The 27,636-nt window shown below is 37.0% G+C and overlaps 1 protein-coding gene across 2 annotated transcripts in view; it reads right to left on the bottom strand.

The window, feature by feature from the left end:
* The window catches only part of GLG1 (golgi glycoprotein 1), a 149,477-nt gene that overhangs the window by 36,839 nt on the left and 85,002 nt on the right, over positions 1-27,636 (bottom strand). For both annotated transcript variants that reach the window (XR_004485066.2, XM_004273265.4), the window contains exons 3-8: positions 15,370-15,456; positions 11,310-11,525; positions 5,911-6,114; positions 4,939-5,010; positions 3,807-3,990; positions 1,273-1,487 (exon numbers count right to left, since the gene is read on the bottom strand). Coding sequence is in view for 1 of the 2 variants with exons in the window: in XM_004273265.4 (XP_004273313.1) it covers positions 1,273-1,487; positions 3,807-3,990; positions 4,939-5,010; positions 5,911-6,114; positions 11,310-11,525; positions 15,370-15,456 (978 nt within the window). In the remaining variant the exon portion in view is untranslated. The remainder of the gene's footprint in view (positions 1-1,272; positions 1,488-3,806; positions 3,991-4,938; positions 5,011-5,910; positions 6,115-11,309; positions 11,526-15,369; positions 15,457-27,636) is intronic.

Below are 27,636 nucleotides of genomic sequence, written 5' to 3'. Positions count from 1 at the left end.
ATTGTCACAGAAGTTTCCCAGGACAATCACCAGCAAAGACTGCTCCTGAGGAACTACATCCAGAAGCCTTCCTTCTAGCTAGGCTTGGTATTCTGGATAAGAGGTGACATTTGTCTATTTTCCCCACTATGGGATGTGTAAGTTACTGTCCACTCTGGGTCAGGGTGAGTAATAGAAGCTAAGATGAAATTTTACTCCACGTCAAAATTCTATGGAAATTTTGTGTTTCAGACTGTAAAATTATGATTTTACCTGATTAGCAGGAAAATCAAATTCAATTAATATTCTGTTTTTAATAAAAAATGCCAACAACAAAAATAAGAGACTAATGAATTGCAGTTTTCTGAAGTTTCACTTAGGAGAGAATCTCAACCTTCTAATTTAGAGTATAAGGCTAAACTCTATCTTCTGTGCTTCCTAAAGGAAGGTATAGGAAACCACAGAATTCATTGTACAGGATGCCACTGTTACATTTCGTATTGTAAATTGCTCAAAGACTCTTATTCGGTAAAAAGCAATAAACATGGATAATGGTAATGAAACAGATGCACTGTATCTATTATAATACTTTGTTAAATTATAATATGTACCTGATCTATAGTTACTCAACTGTTTATCAAGTTTATCAAGAACAACTTTATCTTCTCAAGCAAAGCACACTAATTTTTTCCAACTATGTTTACAGAACTGACTGTAGAGTTTGGCGGTAGAGACAGACCCTCCCATGCACAGCTGCCCTTGTTGAACAAGAAAAGATGGTGGGATTTTGAAAACGACATGCTTTCTTGATCCTTCAGGCCAGGAATTCATGCCATGCTGCATATCAGAAACACGAAGAGAATCTTAGAAAGTTTCAATTCATTTCAGCTCTCTTTCAGCCTCAACTCAATCAAAAGTGGTGGGAGAGGCACATTCTCTTTTGCTGGAAGACCTTTTCTGATTTACCAGAACCCGGTTTGCCTTAGTAAATACAATCTAGCCAGATATCTCTTCTTTAAACACTCCAGTAAACAATGCATTTAATCTATTTCTTTAAGTTTACTGTATAGCTCTTTTTATTTATTATGAGCTCAAACTTCTGCTCTGCAGCAAATTCCACGTTTTTACTCTGATATGCCTGAAGAAACAGTATTTTGTGTCTAGTTCTTAATACCTAAGGTTCACTGTGATGTCACAAATGATCCAGATAAATGAGCTGGGACAGCGTCAGGAAGAGGCTCCTCGGCTGATAAACTGTAACATTAACAATGGCAGCGGAAAATCTGTCCTTACCGCTTGCTGGCAGTTCATTCCAAGGTTCCCTTTCTCCCCCCGAACTACTTTCATCAGACAATGCAGGGTTCGCCCTTTTCGATGCAATCCAGAACAGTGGTGTTCAATCTCCCCCCGACAGCTCAGGATGATCTCAGGGCTCAAAGAAAAGTCTTCCATCAACATGCGGCGGTAATCTAACATCTCGCCCTGGCACTCACTGCTCACTTGCCGCCCTGTTAGGATTTAAGTCACAACATTATGGATGGTGAGCTACAGGATCGGATATTACCACATATTAAAAGTACAAGTTTTTCCCTAGAATATACCAGTCATACTATTATCTAGACTGAAAAGCAGAGAACTTAGCAAAAGCTTTATCAGCATAAAATGAGTTTAATACTCCAAAGACTAGGGTTTATCCTGTCAGTGTTCTGCCTTATACAGAATTTTATACTACTGAACTAGTAATGCGTATGTTTTGCCAACAGAGGTCTTATCAATAAGATAACTACTGGGGTAAAAATCAAAGCCAGGAAAATCCCTACTGGCTTACACCCTTTAAGCGTGTGGAAAAATCTTCACTTCAAATACTCACTACAGCTCCCCAACTCTTCTTTGAGCTGTCAATGCCATCTGGGAAAACTTATGAAATTTAACCAAAAAAAAAACAGCTTGGCTGAGGTATAACTGACATATAATAAACTATGCTTTTAAAACATACAATTGGATAAGTCTGACATATGTACGCATCAATGAAACCATCACCACAATCAAGATATCGAACATATAACCATCAACTCCAAAAGCTTCCACATGTTCGTTTAGAATCCCTCCTTTCCTTTCCTCTCTACCCACCTACCCCATGCCCAGTCAACCAATGATCTGCTTTCTGTGACTACACACTATTTTACTAGTTTGCAGTTTTCAGAAGTTCATATAAATAAAGTTCATATAAATGGAATGATATGCTATGGACTCTTTTTTTTTTTGTCTGACTTCTTTCAGATTTTTTGAGATTCAGCCACAAATCAACAGTGCGTTGCTTTTTACTGCTAAGTAATATGATTCCATTATGTGGCTATACTACAATTCGTTTATCCCTTAAACTGCTGATGAACATTTGGGTTATTTCCAGCTTTGGGCTATTACAAATATGCTGTTATGAGCATTCATACACAAGAGTTTATATGGATATATGCTTTCATATATCTTGGGTAACCTAGGATTTACACAGCTGGGTCATAAGTTAGATGTATGCGGAACTTCTTAAGAAACTGGCCAACTATTTTCCGAAGTAGAAATTTAAAATTCCCATCAATAGTGTAGTTCCAGTTCTTTCACATCCTACTAACACTCACATGGTCAGACTTTTTAGTATTAAAAAATCTGTATAACTTCTATGAATTATCTGTTCATATCCTTTGACCATTTATTTGCTGAGTCTTTTTGTGTTTCCTGTTAATTTGCAGTTTAAGGAGATAAACCCTCTATTTTTTAAATACCAAAATTAGATGTTTTGCATTCTGCTTTATAATATGCTTTTAGTAGTCAACAATCTCCACCTTTACGTTTCAAGAAAATTTCATCAAACACCCAGACCATAAACAAAATTCTCCAATTTCCTCCAAAATGTCCTTCGTTTGCATGAATACCAAACATGCATGGTCTCTGGTTGCTATTCCATTGCTTTTAAGCTTAGGAGTCTTTCACTACCCAGATATGAGAAAAAAATTCAACAAAAAGTTCTGAGTTTTATTTAACAACTGATCTTTTTCCACTTAACCTTTTAATCACTAGGCAATTGTCCTAGCATCATTCATTCGACAGCTAGAAATTTCATTTTTACATCCTATAGTCCATGTTAAGAAACGTTCTTTCTGAATGACCCTGACCTTTTTTATACATCCTTCTTAGTTCCTTTATCAGGGATTGACTTTTGGACTGAACAGACCCCGAGTCTGACCTTATAAGGTAATCCTTCCTTCTTTCACTGCTTAATTTCTTTATATCAACACTGTTAGAATAATAACAGTACTTATCACTTACCGTATGTTACGTGCTATACCAAAAAACCTCATTCGATCCTCACAAGAACTCCTCAACACAGGTAATATATTTTTGTTTTATAGATAAGAAAAATGAGGTTTGGAGAGATTAAGAAACATAAATAATGGTCCCCAGGCAGTTAGTATGGTGATAGAGCCATCATTTGAAGTCACGTCTCTCTGACCCAAAGCTCATATGCTAAATCATTACGATTCCCTGACTCTCCTAAAATTGCTGTGTGACATGCATTTTAAAAATTTTAAATTGGATTTGAGAAATATACCTTACTTTAAAAAGGCTGGGATGTAAAGAAAAACAAAATTTAGGGCTGTTGAGTTAAGAGGAAGGGGCTTCAATAAGACTTAGGGATACCAAGCCTTCAGCCTAGAGTTTTGCTTACAAAGAAAGGCTCCTGAGTCACAAGGTACAAGTGTACTCAAAAGAGCCCACATAGCAGGAGACGATCCAAAAAGGAGCGAAAAGGATAAAAAGAAATTAACTCTTACCTCTATGCACAGCTGACTCCAGACACATCAGAAGGTAGGAGAGCCTGGCTTCCCGGGACCGAGGAAGGTTTTCCACGTTGCACCGGTATTTCTTCAAGTCACTCTTACAGGATTTGGCCAATGAATAACTGACTTTATAATCCTGGGCAATCAGCTTTTGGCGGGTTGTTAGTGCTTCTCGACACTGAGAAAAGAGGGCACCAAGGGAGCTGTGAGACTGCTCAGGAGGCTGAGCCGTTCACATGTACCTCTAAGACAAGCAGAGGCTCATGGCCGAGTACAGTAAACAACTGCAGTAGTTACCAAAATGTCTATGTTTAGGTTTGGTTAAAATTGAGCACAAGTGTGCTGAACTAGTGTAGCAAGAAGCAGGGGTATATGAGCAGGAAAGCCTGGAATTCTATGGTGAATTGCTGATTGTTGCAACAATAGCAACTGTCCAAAACACATAAATATTTGGTAGATTCTAATACATTAACTTGACAAAGTATTCTTTTCCTCTTCAACAATATCCCTAAAGTAAATTTCACCAGAATGAAAGTGGCAACTGACATAACACTCTGGAAGCTCCATTCTACTATACTTTTTAAATATAATTATTCAATACTAAATGATATAAGGAAGTGAAATGAAAAACATTTCTTCAGCTGCACAGGAAAGTAAGTGACAGGATAGTAAAGCCAAAAATAACGACTTTCAAAAGTCATGAAAGATTCTTGCATTCATCCAGGGACAAAGAACTAACAGTAATGAGAAAGCTTAATGAGACAGTTGCTGAAAAATTAAATTGCTAATTATCTATGAAGCATATTGGTTTGGTTAGTCTAAACTTCTTGAGTACATAGGGATAGCTTCAGTGTAATTCTGATATAAAATTCTCTGATTTTACTCCCCAAATTGATTCCCCATTGGCGTCCCAAAGTCCAGATATCACGAGAAGCTTAATTTTTTTGGTTTAGGTGAAATATGCTTTGGTTTCCTACTAAAAGCCAAGTATCTTACCCCTGAAAAGGACAAGCTGTATCAGTATTTTATATTTTGGTATGAGTTTATAAGAATATTGTTTGAGAGGATTTGAGAAAGCTTTTAAGAAAATGAATAAAATGCTGGTTTGTTTCAAAGTAATACTTACTTTTTCACTCATGGATTCTTCAAATTTATGGTTGAAGAGGCACTTATATACTCTGCCTTCACCAGCTTGTGTCTGTAAGATGGAATATAACATCATCATCATCACTAGCTAAGTAGTTACGCTGGGCAATATCCACAATCTTATAAAGAACTTTCTGTTAAATTATTATAATGATGACTACCTTTGAACATATGGCTCAGCCATTTATAAAATTTAGTAGCCTTTGAAAGAAAGTAACGATTGCAGTAAAGATGAAAAAAAATTTCCCATGGTATTTGAATACACTGTCATGTGTTCCCAGACATACTGTTAATTAGGAAACCAAGAGAAGCGTCAATGAGTCTCTCTTCTTACAACTTTATGCTAGAGTCAATAAAACTCTAGCATTGGCTCTGATCAGTGGTTCTGATAGTTAAAGCTATTAATTCAAAACAGCAGGCAGAGTGGGAGTGTACACAAGTCACGCTCAGTCCTTTGCGGTAAAGGTGGAGATTATTTCTGCCTAAAGGGTTGGAAAGTTCTTCTATAGGGTACGCAGGTAGTAACCAAGGATTTGGTTTTAAAAGTTAGCCACCTGTTGCTTCCTTCGTCTTAGCCAAAAGTAGTTAAATATAAATACGTAATATGGCCAATTTTTAGCCACAGAATATATGTGAATGGGATTCCCTGGTAAGATAGGATTCCTATATATAAAACAGACTTCCAAGAACTGAAATTGAGAAGTGAGATAGAGTAGAAAAAACAACGTATGGAGACTGTTCGAAGCCAAGTGTTAACTAGATGTTACCTCAAGGCTGAGCAGCCGTATCCAGTATCCAGATAACTTTCTGTTATCCTGGGACCAACTCCACCTTCCATTTCAGTGACTTTTCTACATGTGACAGCTTGTGTTGGTTTAATTTTGGAATCAAGTATAAAAAAATATTTAGGAAGAAAAGGAAGCAAAGAAGAACAGTTTCTGAGCTGACTCACATTTTCACAAAAACGTTCCCGATCATCTCGGCAGGCAAAATATAAATGCCGGTCTAAGTGAAAGTCATCTGAGGACAGCTCAGCCACCCGGAGAATGGCTTTCTTGCAGAGTTCAGAGACTTGAATCTTAGGATCTCTTTCTTCTGCTTCCTTCACCAGGCCTTTCTCCAAGCATGACACCACCTCACCCTGTGAATGTGCATCCTAAAACAGCAAGGATACTAACATATAAAAACTCTCACCACCATGAGCATCAAATAAACATCATTTGGTTAAAAACAAAAAACCAAAAAAACCAACTCAACACACAATTGTTTATCAATGTTCTATTGAGAAATAGGGTGAGAACCAACCACATTGTGAAAGTTACAGAAAATGCCCTCGATAATCTTTGGTAAGAATGTAATAGTTGCAAGCTATAAATGAAAATACAGATCCTGGGAAATTTAAGTCAGTTTAGTTTGCACTAGAAACAAGAACCTGACTTTTCAGAGTTTAAAATGTCAGAAAATTTTAAAGAAATTACATCAGCCCAATGTAGTGATCACAGTTCATTGTCAATACTGATAGAACACTGCAGAAATATCTGTTCATTTACCTCTAAGGGCTAGGTATTTCTCAAATAATAGTGCTTTAGTCAAGTTTAAAAATTAACAACAAACCTCAAAATTCATTGAGAAAATATGTTATAGAGACCCTCTTTCTCTTTTTTCTATTTTATACTGTCCACAAAGACCCCAATCTTTAGTGTAATGTTGTTCACTTTGATGTTCTGGATTTATCTTAATATGATTTAACAAGATTACCACCATTTATACAAACTGCTTTTGAGAGCTTTCCTAAAACCATCCAATTATCTTTAATTGTACATTGCATCTACCCCATAGCAACCACAAGCACTCAATCGTTCAAAATATGAAAAATTTCCCCTAAACACTTTCTATTCAAGAGTCCTAATTTCCTATACTCAGAAGATATGCTTCAAAAACTTGAGAGGTATATCCATAAATATACCAAACCAAAGCAGAAAATTCAGTGTTATCATTTTACTGACACACACACACACACACGCACGTATATAAAATCTCATTATAGTAAAATACCATGTTTATGAAATCACCTGTATATAAGACTCCTAAAATTAGGTAGGGAAACATCTATTTTACTAAAATTTCAATTCAACAAAAAATGTATATAGTTTTTTTCCATTTTGTTGTAATAGGGTTTGTTCCACAGCACATTTATTTCCAAGTATTTTCATGAAAATTTTCATGTTCTCTCCTAATACACCTGTGAAAAGGGGCTACGAGCTGTGATACCTATTGTGCAGTTGAGTAAACAGAGGCCTAAAGGAGTTTATCAACTCGTCCAAGTTGCAGAACATAAGGCACCTAGCTAACAGTCCACCATTTATTTTTTAGATCTTGGAGTGCTATGAAACTCCTACAATTTGTATGTGGGTTTTGTATATTTTTCCTGAGGAGAGTTCATAGCTTTCATTAAATTTCAAAAGGTTTTCTGATCCAAAAAAGATCAGGAAGCACACTATACTAGCAGATTCTCGTGCCTTCCTATTTTCTATCTGTACCTCAAACTTTCTCACTAGCTTTATGATTCCATCCAATGCTTAGAAACCTGAGATGAGCAAAAAGCTTTTTTAGAGAGTAATTCTGAAGGGAGAAAAAACTCTGAAGGACAAGTGACAAAAAGATACGGACAGAGAGAAAAGTGGACACAACCCCAGAAATTCAGAGTAAGGCTTATTTTTTCTTCCTAATTTATGAGTGACACTAAAATGTGTCTGACTTTGGCCCACTTAGAAGAGCCCTACCCATTTCCACTTCCCAAAGGAAAAACAAACCTGTGATAACAAAGATTTGGAAACATATCAGTCACTTACTATTTACAGTTTACAAGAGATTATTATAAACATGATTTTGTGTTAATGAAATAATGTCCTATACCAAATTTAATAGCTCATAATAACTTACTGAGAGGTTGCTAGCGATTAGGTCACAATCATATAAAAGAGGTTGAAAATAATAGCATGATAGTCAACTCATGATTTAGACTTACCCTTTAGTTCTGACATCATAGGGTAAAGAAATGATTTCCCTGTAATGAGTCTAAGTGTTTCCCTGTATACTTAGGGTTTACAACTGTTTAAATGCACCAGCACCATGGTTTGGTTTGAAATCCTCTAAGGAATGTGAGATGTAATTTTAATTATAGCAATTGTAGCACCACATATTAGTATTGTGCCATAACATCACCTCCATTAGATATTTTCATTCATCATAACTTTAGATAATTTTTTCTAATAAAGATATTTCAGGAATTCTTCTCAGTTTCCCAGAGTCTCTGAGCTTTTCAGTTCAGCCCATTTGAGTTATACAACTGAAATGTATGCAAATATTTGACAAAGAAGACTGTAGGGTTATTACTGAATATGAATGAAAGCAAGGAACTGTACAGCAGCACATTACCTACCAGAAAATGAAATTACTTAGGGTTAGGTTTTAAAAAGTTATTAATATGCAGGCTTGACATATGAATAACAAGTGCTATTGTAAACGGACGTAAAATGAATTTTTTAAATTCTTACTGTGGTGAGACAAATGTCTGTCTTAAAACTATTACTGGGCTTCCCTGGTGGCGCAGTGGTTAAGAGTCTGCCTGCTGATGCAGGGAACACGGGTTCGTGCCCCGGTCCGGGAAGATCCCACATGCCGCAGAGCAGCTGGGCCCGTGAGCCATGGCCACTGAGCCTGCGCGTCCGGAGCCTGTGCTCCGCAACGGGAGAGGCCACAACAGTGAGAGGCCCGCGTACCGCAAAAAAAAAAAACAAACAAAAAAAACCAACAACAAAAAACACAACAAACTATTACTAGGGTCCCGATCAGTTTTTAGCAGTTCAATAGGTAATATTTTTTCTTCTCCATACAACTTGCCTTATTAAAAAATTTTTTTGAAAGACCAGAGAAGGATAACACTAATCACAAAAAGGTGGGCAAGAACTCAGTTTTCATCTCTGCTATTAACCATTCTCCATTTCAACATCTGTAATGTCTTCTGTGATCTACCTCCATAGGTAAAGAGAGAAAAAGAATGTCTGAACTATTCAAAGTAGTTGGTTAAAAGCAGAAAAGGATAAAATGATAAAACTAGTGTGTGAAAAGTATAAAAGTAGTAATAATATGGGGCACTTGTCTGCAACTAAGTTCCTGTACTGGATGCCACATTCTACTTTCTCTTCAAATGATATAAATTATTTACATTTACTTTTGGAGATCTGCCTTTTCATTTTAAAAATATTTATTTAGAAAATTCTAAATGTTCTATTAAATATATAGTCTTTGTTCTAAAAATTTACATATATTAACATTCTGAAAAAATCATTATAGTTTTGAAATTATGACATTTATATGTTCATACAGAGGCAGGGTATAAACAGATTAACCATGACCCCTCTCCTCTGGCCTTTGGAGGTGAGTTCAAGGCTAGTCACAGAGGAGTTTGCAAGCTTCAGGGCAACAAATTTAAAACTGATGAGTGTGTTCTCTTCTGTGGTCAGAAGCTGACTTTATAAATTTTCAGGATAATTTTCAAAACTAAATAACTTGGCTTCAGAGAAGTAAACTATAGTTAGAAAAAGGCAAAGAAGGGCTGAGGACAGACTGCTATCATTTTTAAACTTGGCTGTAGCAATAGGGTGGATTACATAGAAAGGAACATGCTTTTTCAGAAGTGCAGGCATGAGTCATTCTAGGGTGCTAGGGTGGGGGTCTGGAGTAAAAAGAAATTCATCTAACTGGCAGGTAGAGCCAAAGATGAAAATGACAAAAATGTGCATTTGGATGGTCCATGGAAACATTTTTTGTTATTTTAACTAAGCTGAAAAATCAATCCTCACTGCCACATCTTTGGGCTCTGGCACTGTTATATTCTACCATGGTTCAAGTCAGTGCAGACTTAGTAACTTGTACACACAGCTGAAAGCAGGTTTTGCACTAACAATTCAGATTGCTAGTGGGAAGCTAACCAGCGATTATCTTGGTGGGCAATAGGGAAGAACTACTACAAAGAGAGGTGAATTGTAATGGTCTGCTCTACAGCATGGATCACTAACCACAAAAATGAAAATGTGTCATCACTGATTCCTGAAAAGTGTGTCTGTTACACTTATATGAAGATTTTTAAGAGCGAGGTTTGGAACTGGATATAACCCTGAACACCCTAAATAAAGTCAGAGGCGCTTCCTGAACTATCAGGGTGACTTAAATGCTTTTGTTCCATTTCTACAGTGTGCTGGGAAAGTGAAGAATCACCCTTCTTTATTAAAACTGGCCTTTCATTAGCTGCCTGAAAGCTAAATGCCAGTTCACAGCGCTCTCAAGACTGACTCAGAGGTTCCCTGTGAAAGGGCGAGCCCTGTGCTGGTATGAAGCAAAGGGTATTTGGTGACAGCCAGACAATAACCAGCGCTCAAACCTTCATTTGAACTGGTGTGTGCAGTTCCAGAATTCTAACACCACGCCCCCCAGTCAGGGATGGAAGCCTGCAAGTCACAGTGCTCTGAACAGAGGGCAAAGGCACAAATGGATTTTGCTTTCTCTCGTACTTCCTGAACAGCAGATTAATGAGCAGCAGCAATTAACAGCTGATGCCATACATAGGTCTCAGACTACCTCTCCCACCGGCATCTGCTACTTTTCAGGAGTTCTTTCATTTTTGCTAAGCAAACAAATTCAGCATTAACCTGGCTGAACCTCCATTGTGACCCTCTGGACAACAGACTAACAAGGACAAAAATAAGATCAGATATAATTAAGGAAGAAGAACCTAGGTAGTTATTTTCTTTCCTGTCTTTACTAAAACTAGTTCTCCTGAGATGAACATAACATATATAACATTTACAGAGTAGCTTTCTTCTGAGAAGCTAAAAGTACCTTCCATATTTTTAAATTTTCTAATTTTTAAATACATTATCTTCTTTTATACTGGTGTGCTTACTAAGTAATTTTTTTTATGGCAACAGTGAGGTATATGCAAAGAAAGGTTAGAGAACTTGAGTCCCTCCTAATCCAACTACTTTTCCCAAAGGACTACTGAATACTTTTCTAGAGGAACGTTATAGGTAATCAGCAGCTGGTTTTGCATTTTGAAGCTAACACTAATCTTAGCAGATATTAATTCCTCTACTCCCCCATACAGTATCGAAACATTTTGTTACAAACAGATGAAGTGTACCCACAGGCCAACTAGCCTTAGATATTGGGGCTGTCTGGACCTCAACTTTAAGTCTACCTCTAGCCCTAAATTTTTCCATGCCAGTCATACAAAGCTTTTCATCCATCGAGTCTGTAAGACCCCTTTGGTGAAGGCAGTGTAGTAGATACCTTTTCTCCAAGCCGAATGCTCCCACATTTCAGAATGTTGATGTCATTTTTACAGTCATCCATGAAGCCACAGATCAGACGGTAATCACTGAAAATGATGGCTGTCATCTTGGTGATGTACTGGTGACACTGGTACTCAGTGATGTTGCCTCGGTGATCCACCAAGCAGGAAACCAAGTAACCTTTTCCAACTGGTTCATCAGCACACTCTTTGATCTGCTCAAAGGAAAGTGGCTGTTTTACACAATTATACTATTCTCTTACCAAACAACTTTTACAAAAGAGAGAATGATATTTTCTTGTTTCTTCTTCCGGGGAAGAAAAAGGAAAACACTTAGAAATGCTTGTGTTTTAAAGAAAATTGTGTGCCATGCCTACTCAGATCGTTGCACCTTCTAGGAAATACCTGATTAATATGCTTTGCAAGAAAATACATACATATACAAATGCTTAGGTAGAACTCATGTTTAAATGGAGTAAAAAGAGCTTTTTAAAAATTTTCAGCTTTGTTGACAAAGTTGATTAAAATGTATTTATTGAAAAGAGCTTTTGACAGCTCTTTTTATAATGATTCTACTGAGAAGTCCCTTTATCCATGCAAAGAACACAATGGACAGTGAGAAGATTAGTCTAAGGAATAGGTCTAAAAAACAGGTGCAGAACTAAAGTCTAGTTGCATATCCCAAGCCAAGCTACACAGCAAACTATTAATGTTAGGTAAACCTAATGACCAAGGGGAGGGAGGGAGGAAGGCGTACTATTACCTCTTGACATGACATTAATGTGTTCTGAATTAACTATGGATTTGGACATATGTTTTTGAACCTAGTAGAATCCCAGCTTCAACACTGTGGTCTAGAACAGAAATATGTTTAAATATGATGTTTAGGGACTTCCCTGGTGGCGCAGTGGTTAAGAATCTGCCTGCCAATGCAGGGAACACGCGTTCCAGCCCTGGTCCGGGAAGATCCCACATGCTGCGGAGCAACTAAGCCCGTTCGCCACAACTACTGAGCCTGCGCTCCAGAGCCCGCAAACCACAACTACTGAAGCCCACGCACCTAGAGCTCGTGCTCCGCAACAAGAGAAGCCACCGCAGTGAGAAGCCTGCGCACCGCAACAAAGAGTAGCTCCCACTCGCCACAACTAGAGAAACCCCGCACGTAGCAACAAAGACCCAATGCAGCCAAAAATAAATAATAAATAAATAAATTTATTTTAAAAAAATGATGTTCAGTGCAGTCTGGCAAGAAGTTTGGGAAGGGGAAGGCCATTGCAAGTCTAATTTGGGTGGTTTAGACATATGATCTAGTGGATCAAGCACAGCGTGACTCCACATGGGTAGTGTTCCTGCAAAGTACACAAAATCACAAGCGCTAATGAAGGAAAATAGCCCCAAAATGTTGAAATTCAGGCATAAAAAAGTGAAATCTACTTACACGGTTTTAAGCTTGAATTATAAAGCAGAGAAGGTTGTTTAGAAAAAGCCTGTTGCATTTGGAGCAATTAAAAAAAAAAGGCAGTTTTGACAAGAGGAAGGAGCCAAATGTAAATGTCTGTTTCCAATATAAATGAGAAGGAAAAAAAAAATGAGAAGGGAATATTTTACCGGTTTTTTTGAAACCAGTAGAGACCGTTCTCTACTATTACACCACCTACGGTAAACATGTACACTTGATAAGATAAATACAATCTCCTTTTCCAAAAGGTGCTAGGTGAAGGATATACCACATACTAATTGTCCCATGGGCCGATGGGTCTCTTCATGTCTAACCCCAGGATTAAATCCAGAGCAAGTCAAAGACTCAGTTCAAGAGAGGAAATCGTGTTTACTTTTAAAGAAGCAAACCTGGAAATTTAAATAGCCTCACACTGGCTTCAAGAGGCAGCAGAGATCTTCAACAGTCAACAAGCTGAATGTAATGTTTTCAGCTTAACATTGAGCTCTTTTTTTTGGGTGATGCCTAAAGAGAGGGCCGTGAATGTATTTCCAAGAAAAGGGTTTTTTGTTTGTTTGTTTGTGATTTTTTTTAAAGCAAAACAGAGGTAAGTTTCAAAAGTGAAAGGAGAAATAGCTGCTTGAAAATCTCAGCATTTGTAATTCAACCACTGGAAAAACCCTGCATGAAAAACACAGGACTAGTGGCAGACACCTGGGTTTTAAAACAATGAAGTAGAAGTATTCGTATAGGCTCTAATACTGGGCAATCAATGGTTTAAAACTCTGAAGAAAGACCAAGAGACATTTTGAATTGGAGCCTCAATAAGAAATTAAATGTATATTTAGCTTCAACCACCTGAGATTTTACTGAAACACCTATTTGTTCACCACCAATTACAACCAGATGTAGTGTCTGAATTAAAAGTGTATGCTTTTCTTCAACCACTCTATTGGAGAGAAGTCTACTAAAAGTCTAATAAAAAGAAATTTCTAAGATTAACAGCAAAAAACAGCATTAAATCGTCAACATATTTATGAATGGGAGTAAACTCTGAAGTGGCTGGGGAGCAGATTCTTAAGGTGCCATTAAAAAATGCTACAGTCACTCTATTTTTGACATGAGGCAGGAGAAAAGCAGGCAACATTTGACTCAATCATGGAGAGTAAATAAAAAGTTTGGTTGGCAGTCTTCAGTATTCTTATGATGTTGTTTTCCTCCTTGGAAGGATTCCAAAATTAAGAAAGAAGATAAGAGGGAGATGTAGAATAAAATGTTTTGTTGGCAACTATGTTCTTCCTGATATTTAATTTTCTTGACTCCAGTATAATCTCCCTCTAGGGAGGGAGAAGTGTCCCTGTTACATTAATCTTTTATAAAACCACAACACCCCAAAAGGTTACAAGAGGGCCATAACATAACATGTACATTACAAGGAAGCCAGTTTCATTTTATAAATATAGATGGATAAAACCAGCAAAGGGGGAGATTATTCTGATGAATCTGCATAGTCTATGAGCTAAATTTCCACATGGCACTCAAACTGGTATGTACACGAGTCACATAGGGAGTTTGAGGTGCGTAACACTGAACCTAGAAGCTGAAGATCAATGTTTTAAAATAAGCTATTCTATTCTGAAGCCCCAACGCATATGAAGAAAGGTCACTGCTTTAAAAGAATAAATCTTATCTGATTCAGTAGTAGAAAGTTTGAGGAAGAAAACAGGTTCCACAAGATCCCATAATGATGAAAGTTAGGAACACACGCTGAGGACTTATCTGGTTGGAGTAGAGTCTTCCTTAAGACCTCAGGAGAAAATGGTCCTGAATTAAGTCATCAATAGGGTAGTTTGGGGACAAATCTATATGATGCAAGATCTGTGATTATTAACTTTGAGGTAAAAAAATAGCAACTATTTTCTTTGTGATTCTTTCAGTATGAAGAAATACCCAGCTTCATGGAATTTCTATCACTAATTCTAAAAAATAAAATAAATTAAAATAAAAATTTCAATACCACAATTTTCACTAATATTATTTGATATTTACACTGAGCCAAGAGAAATGATTGAAAAATATCACCATATTAGCATCCATATAATGTTATACATTTTTAGTAATTATTTTTATTTTTATACTCAATATCCATTTATAACAATATATACAATCTTTTTACAAACCTTTTTAATGCTAACTCTTATTATTTGAAGCATATGCCCTGTGGTTCAACTGGTCCAAGTGCATAGCCAAAACACTTAGGAATGTTTATCAGCCTCCTGGGGAAACCATTCTGATACGCCTCAGTCATAAGCAGATTGTACAATGTGTGAGAGCACAATGTGTGACAGAAGTGATTGTATTCTCCATTTGGGGACAAAAAGAGCCTGACTTCCAACTTGTCTGAATCAACAGTATCCTACTGTAAGTGTAGGTAAATGTTAAGAAAAAGAAGTCTAATTACACCCCTTTAGCCTATCTCTGAGCCAAGACATATGTTAATTCCAAGAAAAGTAAAGTAACTGAATCAGTCATTCCTCCCTTAATGACTGGTCTGGTCAACAGATGTAATTTTTGCTTCTAAGTCATTAAATATGCACAAAATTCTTTCTTTCACAACCTACCTCTGATATGGTAGACTTGCAAACCTCTCTGGCCACAGATTCAAATTTGGGATCTGTAGTTAGGTTCAGCTTATAATTCCATAACAACTAGGTATAAGAGAAAAACAAAACAAAAAAGCCAAAAAAACTCCAGTTAGAATAGTATAAAATTTAACATCAATGGTTACTATAAATGATAAAATTCCATTATACAGAGTCAGATAAAACATATTCACACTTCAGTTAACAAACAAAAAGATAAAATGTCACTGTATTTACAGATAAAAGGAAAAAATGTGCAGACAAAATAAAACACTACCATTCGGACATACATTTTTCTCTTTTTACTTAAGGACAAATTTTTTTTTAAGTCAGGAAAATAATTAAAATGAAAATTCCTGATAAGGGTTTCAGAGAAAATATAAATAGGTTGTATACGCAAAATTCTTAAATCAAAAACTCTAACCCAGAAGCTCAAGAATTGGTAGGTTTAGTTGCAGATTTCACAATCAACAGTGCTTTTCACACATCATTTTTATGAAGGAGTGTTGTCCAGAGTCTAGTTTCCTGACACATCTTTCTTTATTCCTCTAAAACCCTCAACTTGACATATACACGATAAGGTCTATTTTACACAACTGTTTTAACATGTCTTAAGCTATGAAATCTCTAAATCCATTACTATTCATGGGCGAGGGCTGAATATTACTTTATTTTTGCAGCTTCAGTTAAAAAATTTCAATACATGATTCAATTCCTGAAAAGTAGCAAAAATGAGCTCTTAAACTCTGCTCGGATGGAGAGACAGAGCAGGGGCTTTGTACGACGTAGAACATGAAGAGGTTTGGGGGGTGGAGGGGCAGTTCACAAGCTTTTCTTTCAGATGGCTGCACTCCAAGACTAAAGAATACAATCACTCATTCACTGATTCATTCAAACATCTGCTTAGCACTTCTTATGATGTACCACACACAGTCTAATCTCAAGGGCTTCATAGGTTATTACAGGAAACAGAAGCAAATGTTTGAGCACATACTGTGTTAGGAACTGGGGGTTAAAACAGGAGGAGAAAGAGAAACACTGTCCAGTGGTGGCTATGGTAATAGCAGGTAATGTGTATTTGGTTAATGGCATCACAAGGTGCCACAGCAGTACAGGGGAGGAGTACCCCACACTGCAGTAGGGGGTTTGGTCAGGGAAGGTTTACCAGAGAAAGTGCTATCTACGATGAAATCTGAAAAATTAGTAGCAGTTAGCCATATTAAAAAGGGTAAGAAGATTGTTTTAAGTAAATAAAGCAGCATGCATGGAAGCTCATTGGAATGGGAAGCAGGGCATGTTAGACGAACTGAAAGTCCAATGGAGGATTGACTGTGGAGACACAGGCCAGGACCAGATCATAAAGCCCTTGTAAGTCATGTCTGAACTTTAACCCAAGAGTAATGGGGAGTCACTAAAAGGGAAATAAGGGAGTGACATGACCGGATTTGCTTTTTAGAAGTAGAACAGAAGCTAATATAAAGTGCATTAGGAACAACACAAAAACAGGCAGTAAATTCCGCATAAGAGTGCTGAGGAAGATTTTGTGAAGAAATAAAATATAAAGGATGAGTAGGATTTCTTCTCCTCCCTCCTCAAAACCAAAAAACAAAGAAAAGCAGTAAAAAACTCTAATCGCCCAACTATCATCAATAAGTGAGTTTTTAGTAAAAGGGTTAAGAATCTGGCTACTATCTATAATGAAAGTTTTAAGAGGATGGGACTTTTGCCTTGTTTACTACTATATGCCCAGTGCTTAGAAGAGTGCATGCAACACATAGGCATTGATAAATATCTGTTGAATGGATCAACAAAATGACAAATCTATACCATGATAAGTTCAACCAATAGGACATATAAGGCCAAACAGAGAATAGATATAGGAGAAGCTTAGTTCTAACTGAAGGCATCTTAGGCCTCCTGGCTCCTCAGAAGTAGATCCCATGATTCAAAAGATGTGGTTAGAACTGGACAAATATATTTTACTATTTATCTATCTATTACCATCTATCTAAGTCAGTACTACATGGTAATTAAATGTTATATTTTAAAATTAAGGTAACACATTCTGATTATATATATACATCAAACCAAAGACAGATTAAAAATGTCCTCCTTATTGAGTGACTTGCAGGTGACCCAATGGCATTTCTTCCATGTAAAAAAAAGAAAGAAAGAGAAAGAAAGAAAAAAAGGGAAAATGCAAGAAAGAAAAAAGTTGTTTGGTACTTAGAGTTGGAGTGAACAGCAACAAATGTCAAAAAAAATAAATACAAACCACAGAGTATTTCCTTACTTTATCTAATACAAACTCAGATGTCCTATGATTGGGCTAGAAACAGATTTTCTGACAAAAACCATTCAGATAATCATTTAGATCTTTTGAATGTCTTTAACTTTTAATTTGGAACCTTATTTGTTCTGATAATAGGTGTAAATTTCCTTATGAACAGGACTCCTCCCAGATAACTATGATGCTATTGTCTAATGCTAAATATTCTACCTCTTGTCTTTTTTTCACTTTTTCAGTCACTTTTTCAGTTATAATTCACATACCATAAAATTCACGATTTTAAAGTGTACAATTCAGTGTTTTTTTAGTATATGGTTGACATTTGAACAACGGCCACATTAGGGGCACCAACCCTCTGTGAAGTTGAAAATCTGAGTATAATTTATAGGGGGCCCTCTGCATCCACAGTTCCCCATGCTCAGATTCCTGCAGTACTGCAGTATTTACTACTGAAAAAAAACCTGTGTATAAGTGGACCCGTGCAGTTCAAACCTGTGTCGTTCGAGGGTCAACTGTATTCACAAGGGTGCATAACCATCACCACTTTCTAATTCAAGAACATTCTCATCACCCCAGCAGAAACCCCATGCCTGTTCTATCACTCGCCATCCTCCCTACTTCCATCCTTTACAACCATTAATCTACTTTCTGGTCTTTCACTTTTAATATGACTTATTAACGCTTTATTATTCTCTTTCAGGAATATAGGTTAAAAGGGAATTCAACATAGGTTGCCACAAGTACATTTTCCTCTAGAAAACAGATAAACACACATTACACTTGATTACTGAGAGGTGATTATTTACACCATATTTGATAAGTGTCCTTTCCTCTGAGTGGCTATAATCAACTAAGAAAAATAACTGCAATTTGACAATAAATACTACTGGTTAGCATGATGTATTTCAGCTTCAATTTCCTTAAATTTAAGAGTCTCATCTTTGAATCCATCTACGCACCCAACTCCCTCCCCCAAATATGTATTGAGTAACTACTATAATCTGAGTATTGTGTTAGGCGACAAAGTTGAGACAGGTGGAAGTAAGAAAAAATAAAAAAAGCCACTGTCTTAGTACTCAAGAAGCTCAACCACAGGAAACAAAAGATGGAAGAGTTCGATTGGGAAGAAAATAAGCAATAAATACACAGTGTGATAAACGTGGTAACAGAAGCATGCAGAAGATATTATGGGAACACAAGGAAAGAACATATCACAGTGATTGCAGAGGAGGGATAGGTGAGGCTGGTAGTGGTCAAGTTATACTGGGCCAGGAGTAAGAAGGAATTTTGTCAGATGAACTGAGGAAGACTGGGGTTCTAGGACTGCAAGCGTAGAAAGGACAGAAAGAATAATGATAACTTCTGGGAATCCCATAGTTCAGAATGGCTGGAGTTGAGGGTATGAAAGATCAGGGGAGAAGGGGTGTTAGATCACACTACTATAGCTGATATTAAAGAATCTGGATTTTACCTTATAGGAAATGAGAGGCTAATGGATAATTTTAATCAGAGAACTCAAAAGATGAACTCTGGTTGTATAGAGAAGGGCTACACTGAGGGGGTTAGTAGGCCAGTTAAAAGGCAAGAGTTTTTGGATGGGAGAAGATGGGCTATATTTGAGATATTTATTTAGAATAATGACAAGATTTGGGTGTGGGGAGTGAAGGAAAATTCTTTTTTTTAATTTTAATTTTTATTGGAGTATAGTTGACTTACAGTATTGTGTTAGTTTCAGGTGCAGAGCAAAGTGAATCTGTTATACATATACATATATCTACTCTTTTTTAGATTCTTTTCCCATATAGGCCATTACAGAGAATTGAGTAGAGTTCCCAGTGCTATACAGTAGGTCCTTAATAGTTATCTATTTTATATATAGTAGTGTGTATATGTCAATCCCAATATTCCAATTTATCCCTCTCCCCTGCCTTGCCCCCTGGTAACCAGAAGTTTGTTTTCTACGTCTGTAACTCTATTTCTTTCTTGTAGGTAAGTTCATTTGTACCCTTTTTTTTTTTTAAGATTCCACATATAAGCAATATCATATGATATTTGTCTTTCTCTGTCTGACTTATGAAGGAAAATTCTTCCTTCACAGTCAAGCTCCTTTAAAGTATAGTCTAAGTTTATTTAATCCACTTACTCTTCCATTCATCCTTAAAATTTTTAAAATCAAAGCTGTCTGTTTAGTTAAATAGTCAAAGGTAGTCAATCTAAACAAACAAGCAGTCCCCCACAAAGTCCCTTTCTAAAGTCCTACCCATTACCCAGAGACAATTCTTTTACCTTTTTCTTATGGTAATTACCTCCATACTTTTAAGCTACTAAATTGCTTAAAATTGCCTGACCTGTTAGTTTTAGATACTGTATAATAGCTTTATACTATAGAAGGTAAGGAATGAACTCTTATACCCTCTTCCTGATCCCAATCCTCCCAATATAGTTAAATCATGTCATTAGATACTCAGTATTTACGTTATTGATTATGTAAAAATACTATAATGAGCCATATAGAATATTATATTTCTCTCAATTTTTAGTTTGTCATACAGTTAACAGTCATTTATTTCATAAGCCTATTTTCGATATACCCATTACTAATTAATCCCCCATCTCTTCACTGGAAAAGCAAATCTCTCAAAATGTTCAAATGCTTCAAGTGATCTCTCAGGTGAGACATTCCTCTTGGAGTCTTCCGTCTTCCTGCTTCAGTCAGGACTGGTTGCCATCTAAACCTCTGCACAGGTGTCATCCTTCACCATCATCCTTGGAATTCCTTTGCTTTTTCTTAGGCTGATGCACTAATTACTGGATTCTTTAGTTTTCTGTCTTGCTGTATTCCCTCATTTTGGTGAAGCACATCCTCTAGTAGCTTTATGAGAAAACATGTATGGGTAGTAAATGTCTTGAAAAATTTTATGTATGAAATGTCTATTTTGTATTATCTTGACTAAATATAATTTTTCCTCAGAATTTTAAAGGCACTGGTCTACTCTCTTCTAGTTTCCAGTAATGCTAATGAGAAGTATCATATTACTCAAACTCCCAGTACTTTAATTATTATTTTTTTCTCTGAAAGCTTTTGAGATCTTTTATTTACTCCCAGGGTTCTTTTCAGAACCCTAAAATTGGTTTGGGTTATCTTTCCATCCATGGTGTGAGGCACTCATGGGCACTTTTAATCTAGAAACTCATCCTTCAGTTCTTGGAAATTTTCTCATATTTTTCATTCAAGTTTTTTCTTTTTTTTTGGAGTGGCTAATATGTACCAGGCACCACTCAAGACAGATGTGAGCAAAGAAGGGCAAAATCCCTGCCCTCAAGTAGTTTACACTGTATGAAGGAGAGAAAGATAATATGCAAATGATCAAATAAATAGATCAGGTATTGAATGCTATAAAGAAAATTAAGCTAGTATAAAAGAATTGAAGTGACGAGTGAGGGGTGCTTTAATAGAGGGGGACAAGGAAAATGAACATCCTGAAAAGGTGACTGTTCCATGATGAACAGCAAATGCAAAAGACCTAAGTCAGGCACATTCTGTGAATATCTGAGGGATAGCGAGGAGGCTGCTTGTGGCCTAAGTACAGTTATCAAGGCGGACAGTGGTAGAAGAGGCCAAGGAGCAGGTCTCTACTCTCTGCATGTGTTGTAGGCCACTGTTAAGGACCTGGGAGTTTATTAAGTGAGAAAAAAGCTTCTGGGGTTTTGGGCAGAGACGTAATATGACCTGACTGTTAGAGGAATCATTCAGGCTGTAGCATGGAGTACAGACTGTAGAGGGACAAGGGCAGAAGAAGGGAGACTACTTAGGAGGCTATTAAAGAAGCACAAAAGAGAACTGACGATGGCTTGAACCAGGGGGTACCAGTGAAAATGGTCAGATTCAGGACACATTTCAAAAGGAGCGCCAGACAGCAAGGCTGCTAACAGACTGAATGTGGGATATAAGAGGACAAGAGGACTCAAGGTTTTTGATTTGAGCAATGGGAAGAACTGAGATTGGGAAGACTGTAACAAGAGAGGTTTAGAGGTAGAAAATCAAGAGTTCAGTTCTAGAAATGACTGTGAGACAGCGTAGAAACGTGAAATCAGCACTTGGAGTCTGGAGTTTGTGGAAAGGTCTGTGCTGGATAAAAGACAGGAACCACAAATTGTCAGTCAGCAGGGCAGCATCAATTGTTCCTCTCCAATGGGAGTCATGGCAACAGTCTATGTAGCCATCTGGCGGTATCTTCTCTCCAAATGACAGCTCAGGTGTGAGAAGACAACACTCCCAACAGGCACTGGAAGAGGCAGTTTTGGCTTAGAAACCTCAAGCCCCATGCGAGCCATTATCTGTTGAAACAGCCCTCTGGGCATAGTTTCCAGGATCCCTGCAAGGAACACACACACCCAGGTACAAGAGTCACCACATTCAGGGAAACCTATAGTATGGCACCCCCAATGAGTATTTATAATTCATTTATAGTTCTCCCCAATCCATATAGAATTTACCAATCAGGGTCATTTTTATCTTAAGTAATACTGCCTTGAACCTTAGTTGGTATTTCACCCTTACTAGGTCACCAGGGAACTGAGCTACATAGTTAACAGGATTGAAATTCTCCTGAAGGGGAAAGAAAGGTTTTGTTAACTGTTTACTCACAGGGCTATTATGAGCTGCTATAAATATTCCTTACATGTATAGACAGATACATAAGCATTTCTGTGGGGTAGGTACCTGGAAGTGAAAAGGCTGTATTATATACTGTGCCTAAGTTCCGCTTTACTAAGTAATACCCAACAGCTTTCAAAGTAGTTACACTAATTTACATTATCACTATCAGTATTTGAAAACTCCGTTATTCTAGTATATGTGCTGCCGAAACGATCACGAAAGCTCCCTTATTTTATATTCACAGTAATGCTCGGTATTAACACTGTCGGTCTTTTGAATTTTAGCAATTCTAATGGTGAATGTAGATACTAGTATTTCACTCAGGTTTTAATTTCCATTTCCCTGATTATTAATGAGGATGAGCACCTTTCCATTTATTTGTAGATCATTCAAGTGCCATCTTTAACATATGGATGTTCAAGTATCTTACCCATTTTTCTTTTCTTTCTTTCTTTCTTTTTGTTTTTAATTAAGGGCTTATCCTAAATTTGTCCATCCAGTAGTTATATTGTATTTTAAGGAACAATTTCTATTTTTAAAAAATTCAATTTATTTAAACTAAAACAACAACAACAAAAACCAGCTCACCCATTTCTCCCACCTCTGGCAGCCACCAATCTGTTCTCTGTATCTATGAGCTTGGTGTTTTTTTTGTTTTGTTTTTAAGATTCCACATAAAAGAAAGATCGTATAGTATATGTCTTTGTCTGACTTATTTCAATAGCATAATGCCCTCGAGGTCCATACATGTTGTTTGAAGTGGCAAGATTTCCTTCCTTTTATGGCTGAATAATATTCCATTGTGTGTGTGTGTATGTATGTATGTATACACACATTTTCTTAACCATTTAACACTTATATTGTTTCCATATCTTGGCTATTGTAAATAATGCTGCAATGAACATGAGGGTGCACAGATCTTTCTGAGTTAGTGTTTTCATTATCTTCAGATAAACACCCAGAAGTGGATCATATGGTAGTTCTATTTTTAACTTCTTGAGGAACCTCCACACTGCAGTGGCTGTATCAATTTGCATTCCCACCAATAGTACACAAAGGTTCCCTTTTCTCCACCTCCTCACCAATACTTGTTATTTCTAGTCCTTTTGATGACAGCCATTCTAACGGGTTTGTGGTGACATCTCGTGATTTGGTTTCTCTGATGATTATCTTTTCATGTACTTATTGGCCATCTGTATGTCTTTTTTGGAAAAGTGTTTATACAGATCTTCTGTTCATTCTTTAATTGGGTTTTTTTATTTGTTGTATGAGTTGTATGAGTTCTTTATACATTTTGGATGTTAGCCCCTTATCTGAGATTTGATTTGCAAATATTTTCTCCCATTCAGTAGGCTGCCTTTTAATTTTCTTGGTGGTTTCCTTTGCTGTGCAGAAGCTTTTTAGTCTGATATAGCCTCGCCTTATTTTTGCTTTTGGTGTCACATTCAAAAAACCATCACCAAGACCTATGAAAGAGCTTACCGCCTTTTTTTTTCTAAGAGTTTTATGGTCTCAGGTCTTGAGTTAATTTCTGTGTCTGGTGTAAGGCAGTGGTCCACTTTTCTCAATACCATTTACTGAAGAGACTGTTCTTTTCCCCACTACATATTCTTGGCTCCTTTGTTGTAAACTAACTGACATATATGCATGGGTTTATTTCTGGGATCTATATTCTGTTCCACTGATCTATGTGTCTATTTTTATGCCAATACCATATTGTTTTAATTACTATAGCTTTGTAATATAGTTTGAACTCAGGGCGTGTGATGCCTTCAGCTTCCTTCTTCTTTCTCACGATTGCTTTGGCTATCTGGGGTCTTTTATGGTTCCAAACAAATTTTAGGATTGTTTGTTCTATTTCTGTGAAAAATGTCATTGGAATTTTGATAGGAATTGCACAGAATCTGTATATTGCTTTGAGTAGTATGAACATTTTAACAATACTAATTCCACCAACCCATGAGCATGGAATATCTTTTCATTTATTTATGTCTTCTTCAATTTCTTTCAGTAATGTCTTGTAGTTTTCAATATACAGGTCGTCTTTCACCTCCTTGATTAAATTTATCTTCTCCATTTTTCTATTCTGTTGTCTTTTCTTTCTTTCTTTTTTTTTTAAATTTATTTTATCTATTTTATTTTTGGCTGCGTTGGGTCTTTGTTGTTGTGCACGGGCTTTCTCTAGTTGCGGTGAGCAGAGGCTACTCTTTGTTGCGGTGTGCGGTCTTCTCATGGCAGTGGCTTCTCTTGTTGCGGAGCACGGGCTCTAGGTGCGTGGACTTCAGTAGTTGTGGCTCGCAGGCTCTAGAGCACAGGCTCCGTGGTTGTGGCGCACGGGCTTAGTTGCTCCACAGCATGTGGGATCTTCCCAGACCAGGGCTCAAACCCGTGTCCCCTGCATTGGCAGGGGGATTCTTTTCTTTTTTTAATAGTTAAGACTTTTTAATATTTATTTTATTTATTATCTTGTATTTTTGGCTGCGTTGGGTCTTCATTACTGCATGCAGGCCTTCTCCAGTTGTGGTGAGCAGGGGCCACTCCTCACTGGGGTGCGCAGGCCTCTCACTGCGGTGGCCCCTCCTGCCATGGAGCACGGGCTCCAGACCTGCAGGCTCAGTAGTTGTGGCTCACGGGCTCTAGAAAGCAGGCTCAGCAGTTGTGGCACACAGGCCCCGCTGCTCTGCAGCATGCGGGATCTTCCCGGACCAGGGCTCGACCCATGTCCCCCTGCGCTGGCAGGCGGATTCTTAACCACTGCGCCACCAGGGAAGCCCTGTTGTCTTTTCTTTATTGCTTTGTATGAATTCTTCATATATTCTGCACATACTGTCAGATAAGGATTAAAATATTTTTTCCTTCTCTATGGCTTGTCTTTTCACACTCTTAATACTATATTTAATGAAACAAACTTTAATATAATCTGATTTATCAATCTTTTGCTTTTGCTTACTGCTTTTTGTTTCCCATTTATTAAATCTTTGCTTATCCCACATAGTCTCTTATGTTATCTTCTAGAAGTTTTATTATTATACTTTTCACCTTTAGCTCTATAATGCATCTAGAATAGATTTCTGTGAATGGTGTGCAGTAAGGATTAAGATTTTTTTATTCGAGTGTCTATCTATATATGAGTCTGTTTTTGGACGCATTCTGTTTCACTGGTCTACTTGTCGACCCCTGTGCCTCTGCCACACTGCCTTAATTACTGCTACTTTAAGTCTTCAATCAGGTGGTGAAATTCTCTCTGCTTGGTTCTTTTCAAGACTTTTGGCTATTATTGGTCAAAACTGTGTTCCCATGTAAATTTTAGAATCAGCTTACTATTTTTTGAAACAACAAAAATGGGATCGTACAGAATCTATAATTTGGTAAGAGCTGATGTCTTTATAATATTGAGTCTTCCAACTCACTAGCATAGTATATATTAATATATCTCTTCATTTATTTAGGTGTTCAAATTTCTCTGAGTAATATTTTATAGTTATCTGTAGAGATGTCTTACATACTTTTGTTAGATTTATTCTTATGTATTTGATGCTTTATATGCTATTTTAAATAGTTTTACTTTTAAATTCACTTGGTTTCCCTGGTGGCAGAGTGGTTAAGAATCCGCCTGCCAATGCAGGGGACACGGGTTTGAGCCCTGGTCCGGGAAGATCCCACATGCCGCGGACCAACTAAGCCTGTGTGCCACAACTACTGAGCCTGTGCTCTAGAGCCCGCGTGCCACAACTACTGAAGTCCACACACCTAGAGCCCGTGCTCCGCAACAAGAGAAGCCACAGCAATGAGAAACCCGCGTGCCGCAACGAAGAGTAGCTCCTGCTTGCTGCAACTACAGAAAGCCCACGCACAGCAACGAAGACCCAACACAGTCAAAAATAAATAAATAAATAAATTTATAAAAATAAAAATAAAATAAAAACTTTAATGGGAAAAATTATAATGCATTCCATCCCAACCCAAGTGTATTAGTTTGGTAGGGCTGCTGTAACAAAATACCATAAACTGGGTGGCTTAAACAACAAAAATTTATTTGCTCACAAATCTGGAGGGTAGAAGTCTGAGATCAAGGTGTCAGTAGTACCAATTTCTTCTGAGGGCTCTCATCTTGACTTATAGATGTCCATCTTCTCCTGTGTCTGTGCCCTAATCTCTCTTTATTAGGACATAAATCTTTCCGTTTTCTGTATACTATTTGTCCCCATTTTCAGTGGTGTAATGTCCTTTGGAGATCAGCTTCTTTCTCCACCCCTCTGGAGCTTCTTTCTGGGCTTCCTCTCTGTCAGATTCAGTCTATTAATAGATTTTTGAGGATTTTTTCCTAATCTTTTGCTTAATAAATAATGCCATAATAATGCCATAACAAATATCATTTTAAGTTGACTGCTTTATAAAGAAGTTTTTCTTATTTATATTCCTATCCATAGGCTAGAGCAGAGTTTAGCAAACTTTTCCCGCAAGGGCCAGAAAGTAAATTTTTTAGGCTTTCAGGAAACTATAGTCACTGTTGTGACTACTCAACCTTGCCATTATAACATGGTAAGCAGCTACAGTATGTAACTGAATGAGTGTGGCTGTGTTCCAATAAAACTTTATGCATAAAAACAGGCAGTGGTCTGGATTTGGCCAATGGGTAGCCATTGACTGGTGGGCTAGAGAATGCTTAAATCTTCATATGCTTGTCAATACTGTATATTTATCAAATTTTTAATATTTGTTAATCAGATGGATAAAAACAGTGCACTCATATTTCTTTTAATTTTCACACTTTATGAAAGAATTGAAATTTTTGTTGTTTACTGGACATCTTTTTCTTTCCCTGTGAATAGTCTATTTATGTCTGTTTTCTATGTTTATTAACAGTACTTTCTATTAAAGAATGTAGTCCTTTTCATCTGCACTGCAAATATTTTTTCATAATTTACATAATATTTTTGAGGAAAAAACCCTCAAATCTCTTTTTTGAGTTTTTTTTTTTAAGTTTTTTTTTTTATGTGGACCATTTTTAAAGTTGTTATTGAATTTGTTACAATATTGCTCTGTTTTATGTTTTATGCTTTGGTTTTTTGGCCACGAGGCATGTGGGATCTTAGCTCCCAACCAGGGACTGAACCTTCACCCCCTGCATTGGAAGGTGAAGTCTTTACCACCAGGGAAGTCCCCTTTTCTGAGGTTTTAATGCAATCAGATTTATAAATCTTTTTTTTTCTTTAAATATTTTTTGAGGTTGTATCATGTTTTAAAAACCCTACCCTCTGTTCATGTTTTCTTCTACTACTCTTGTGGTTTTATT

Source organism: Orcinus orca, chromosome 20 (assembly GCF_937001465.1).
Source record: "Orcinus orca chromosome 20, mOrcOrc1.1, whole genome shotgun sequence".
NCBI lineage: Eukaryota > Metazoa > Chordata > Mammalia > Artiodactyla > Delphinidae > Orcinus > Orcinus orca.
The sequence above is the reverse complement of the archived record's forward strand: the minus strand, read 5'-3'. Positions and strand labels throughout refer to the sequence as shown.